This window comes from Sinocyclocheilus rhinocerous, unplaced genomic scaffold (assembly GCF_001515625.1).
Source record: "Sinocyclocheilus rhinocerous isolate Xijiao unplaced genomic scaffold, SAMN03320098_v1.1 scaffold924, whole genome shotgun sequence".
Lineage (NCBI taxonomy): Eukaryota > Metazoa > Chordata > Actinopteri > Cypriniformes > Cyprinidae > Sinocyclocheilus > Sinocyclocheilus rhinocerous.
The window spans coordinates 299,303-304,164 of NW_015645128.1; the positions used below are offsets into that span (position 1 = coordinate 299,303).

The 4,862-nt window shown below is 42.7% G+C and overlaps 1 protein-coding gene across 10 annotated transcripts in view; it reads right to left on the bottom strand.

Moving 5' to 3' along the window:
* Positions 1-4,862, bottom strand: part of LOC107705848 (protein PRRC1-like) — a 17,739-nt gene that overhangs the window by 11,477 nt on the left and 1,400 nt on the right. For all 10 annotated transcript variants that reach the window (XM_016509348.1, XM_016509352.1, XM_016509343.1 and 7 more), the window contains one exon: positions 2,180-2,412. In XM_016509348.1, coding sequence (XP_016364834.1) covers positions 2,180-2,412 — 233 coding nt within the window. The remainder of the gene's footprint in view (positions 1-2,179; positions 2,413-4,862) is intronic.

The following is a 4,862-nucleotide window of genomic DNA, read 5'->3' on the forward strand; positions in this document are numbered from 1 at the left end:
CTCACACACACACACACACACACACACACACACACACAGACACTCACACACACACACACACACAGAGCAGCACTCACTGATGTACGGTGCCATCCCAGGGTCCAGTGTGGTTATCATGGACTCCACAGAGTGTTTGGTTTTATCCAGGACGGTCTTGACCATGGGGTTCCCAGCTACACCCTGAGATCACAACACAAGTGCATCAGGATGGGCATGGGAACAACAGCATACCGTCGTGGCCTTACACTGTAAACGTGCGTCCAGTAGTGTTAATTTTGTCAGCTATTTTGAATTTAGTCTTAGTCTTGTGTCAAATGTAACTTTTAGTTTTTATCATATTTAGTCAACTTGTCCTGTTTTAGTTTTAGTCAAGTTTCAGTCAACTAAATGTCTGAGAACTTTAGTCTAGATTTAGTCAGTGGAAACTTACACATTTTCGTCTTACTGTATAATGGTTAAAATGATAATATATATATAAATAGATAAATATTTTCCATATTATCATTTGGGAAATGTATTTTTACATTTCATCAGAAGTTGCTCTTTTACCAATAAGCACAAGTCAACAGAATATCGACTCGTGTGCATGGTTTATTTTACCTCACCTAACGTAAGTGTACAGATTTATAGCAGGACATCAATTAGAGGCTAGATAAACACCAGACTTCAGATATACCCTCGCCCTGTCTACGTTATGAAAACTGGTGTAACAAAAACCTACTCTCAAATATTATAACAGAGAAATTCGAATAATTCCAAATTGCATTAATGTTCCTCTTTTAACACAACAGCAAAAAACACTTATTGCTGCACAGAGGTTGCGTAAGTAACGTTACAATCAGCAAACAATACAGTGGAGATCCATGACAGAACACAGACTGCTGAATGACACTTTCATTCAAACGCAGATCGCTGAACTCCAGCTTACTCGTACAGTACTGCATGTCAGTGTTTCAGATCACGGCGCCTCCGCAGAGAGAGAGAGAGTGCGTGTGAATGGTTGCCAGATTGCAGAAAGCAAAGAACCGGGCAGAGTAACGTATCCGTTTAACATTCACAAACATGAACGCTCGCATAATACAGTCTTGTACAGCAGTCTGAAATGTTTTGGCTCCACTTTTTTCAACAAAAATAAAAAAGTTTTTTGTAAAGTTTTTGTTTTAACTACATTTTAGTCTCGTCTTTTTTCGTCAATGATATTGCATGTTCATTTAGTCTCAGTTATCGTTTCATGACCTTATTATCGTTTTCGTCAGGGGAAAAAAACTTCGTTGACGAACATTTTTCATCATAGATTTCGTTGAGGAAATTAACAGTAGTGTCCAGTACCTTGATGAAGCCCCATAATCCTCCAGGTGAGCTGCTGTCTGGAGTTCCTCTAAGGTCGTCAGAGTCCTCAGGAAACGTGATGGGCGAGCTGACGTCTAACCCTCCGGACACCGGCTGCTGCATCATGGGATTGCTGACGATCCCTGCAGAAACACAATCACATCTGAATGATAGGATACTGCTGACAGTGATGACCCATCATCCCCTTGTAGGCGACCACATGCTTGAAGTTATTCATTTTGCACAAAACACGCCAAAACCATCTCCATATTAGGCTTTTGTGACTGAATGAATCCATGTTTTTGAACAAATCAACTGAATGACCCATTTTAAAAAGGGTCACTTGCTTCACTCCTGAATGAATCGGACATTTTGAACGAATCATTTGAATGAATGATTCACTAACTCATTATGACAGGGACTTGCGGACCCATTGTGGTTTTAGTTTCAAATGTAAATACACCCAAATGCCACCTCAGATGCAGTTTCTGTGCCACTTCTGCAGTGCAAAGATGGATCTTGTTGATACTGGATTCATTTGATTGGCAACAGCCAACAGTGTCTTCTAGCTGAATGTGATTAGATGTAAGAATTTGACATTTGATTAGGTAAAAATGCCCTTGGAAATCAATTTTTAAATGTAAAAGTTAATTTCTATCAAAGAACATGAAACGCTTCGGAAGTCAATATCACACACGCCGATCTGTTTGTGGTTGTAGTGACCAGATGACAGAAGGTTGTAGTTCTAGCTGAAAATGATGGAGAGCTTCAGACCTGGCATGGGTGAGGCGCTGGAGAAACTGGGCATGAGCGGCGTCTGAGGGGTGCGGCCCGCGTGGCCACGGGTGATGTCATATCCTGCGCTCACAGAGAAGCCAGTGGTGGGCGGGCCCATCGGGGGGGCAGCGGCGCTGAGCGGAGCGGGGCCAGCGTACGGGCCACTCAGAGAGAGAGGAGGAGCAGATGACTGGATGGGCGGCAGCGTGGAGGTCAAAGCCACTGGAGGAACAGGGCTGGAAAACCCTCCCGGGGCAAAAGCAGAGACACCGGGGGAGCTGGAGAGAGTCTGAGGACCGGAGACACCTGAACACGAGAAGAGCACACATGAACCACTGATACAGGGCCAACAGACACGAGACTGGGCACTTTCATGAATGACCTTCACCATCATATTACACAACGATACACCTGAGGCAGGGTAGACAGCATATCCAATTTTCTGTGAATGGAGACCAGGCATACTGTCTGTTCATGTCTTCTGTCAAGTCTAAATTTGAACTTTAAAGGTGACCTATTTTGCCCCTTTTTACAATATGTAAAATAAGTCACTGATGTCCCCAGAGTGTGTATGTGAAGTTTTAGCTCAAAATACCTCACAGATAATTTTTTATAACTTGTTGAAATTGCCACTTTTAGGGTATGAGCCAAAACACGCCGTTTTTGTGTTTGTCCCTTTAAATGCAAATGAGCTGGTGTTCCCGCCTCCCTTTTCAGAAGAGGGCGGGGCTTCAAGAGCTCATGCTCCAGCAAAACAGGACAATCTCACGCAATCTGATTGTACTGTACAGTAAATGCACATTTATAAATTACACAGACGGGGAGCATGTCGTGATAAATATAACCACATAGCTGCTCTCATGGTGCCGTCGCGTGCTATCACATTATGAGCTCGACAAATTCAAGCGATCGACTTCACATTGCTTTCATATATATATAACTACCACATTCCTACTTACGATCGATCTGGTAGCACGTGAAGGCAGCATCAGTGAAAACAGGCAGAGACAATGGTAGCTTTAGCAACATTAGCCTTTTAGGAACAAAATATGACGCATGATGCTTACTTTGTCTGGAGCTGACGTTCGCACACGAAGTGTTGGGACCGATCCCTCTTTCAGAAGCAATCTTTGCACAGCTCCAGCACTGAATTGACCCTCGTTTGTGAGGCAGTCCGGCGTAAAATGATCCGCACAAACATATAGGACTTTACCATTTTTTCCAGGATATTTCCTTCGAAAATGAAATGTAACCGCTGTGTCCTCAGCGGTCTATGGAGACTCCTATGCATCCACTGGTGCATGCCAACACATGACACTTGTAATGCCTCTTTGGCGCTGACATAGTATCTCCAGCAGCTACAGCAAGAAAACAGTAATGGCGGACTGCTGTTTCTCACTCGGGGCGGGGTCTATGCTAATAGGGCAGGGAGCGCCACAAATGGCGGGACTTTCCCAGAGTATGACGTCAATATAGTGAGAAATCTGAGACCGCTCGTTTGGAGAGACTGTTTATGATTTATTGGGATTATAAAAAATGAGTGGGTGGATTTTTACCATTGCAGGCTGGTTGTTTTCACAGACTGCGGCCACACAACTGTTCAAACACCTTAAAAAAGTGATTTTTGCATAATAGGTCCTCTTTAACTTTAACACACGCGCAGTGCCCAGTTGCTGCATTCGGATCAATAACATCACCAGAGCTACCTCAATTAATAATAGAAATAATGAAATCATTTTAATTGTTGTTTTTGACTTCGCATCTGAAAAAAAGCTGATCTATATCCCAGAACAGTTTTTTAGCAAACATTTAGTAAATATTCAATCAACTCGACTGACCAGTTTGTAAGACAATAGACAAAGTAAACAATGGCACGTTCATAAGACAAACCAATGTAAACATACGCATCACAGCACTGAGCATTTGCACAATGTATTTTCTGAATTCAACTGATAAAAGAGTCGGATTCAAGCATTTTGTCCCTCTTTATCAGATTAGTTCAGGTCTACACCACAAAGAGCTCAATCAACGGAGCAGTTCACATGAAGGATTCTCAATCTGCTCGCGCCATCAATCCCATTACTAAACTAAGAATGTGCTCCACAACTAATTTCATTAACGTTAATGAAAATTTTGTAACCAACGAGTTGACTAACAAACCCCCAAAAGAATTTAAAAACAGTCCTTACGAGAAAATCAACTGAATCAATAGGCTGTGACCTAATAAGTACAATTTCAATTTTTATTAAGAGAATTCCTCAAATATAAGCTAGTTAGCATAAACTGTAGACGGAGACATGGGAAATGTGCAGCACTGGAGCTCTGGGAACAGAGCTGAGAACCACTGCTTCAGTCGACTAGTCTCGCATCTTAGCTAGTGCTGTATCAGTTCCACAATCCACAACTTTACACCAGTTAACAAAATTACGACTCACTGAACCAGGACTTGTTTTCATTCACAAAATGACCCCTGATTAAGGTTGATGTCACAGTTCAGTGAGACGACACTCTGTGGGATCATCTCCAGGCCTGGGCCCGTATCTCAGGTATAAACACATCCTGACGCTACAGTGCAAGGAGAAGTGTGTGTGTGTCTGTGTCTGTCTGTCTGTGTGTGTCTGTGTGTGTGTGCGTGTCTGTATGAGTGTGTGTGTGTCTGTCTGTCTGTGTGTGTGCGTTTGTGCGTATGTGTGTGTTTGTGTCTGTATGTGTATGTGTGTGTGTCTGTCTGTGTGTGTGTGTGTGTGTCTGTCTGT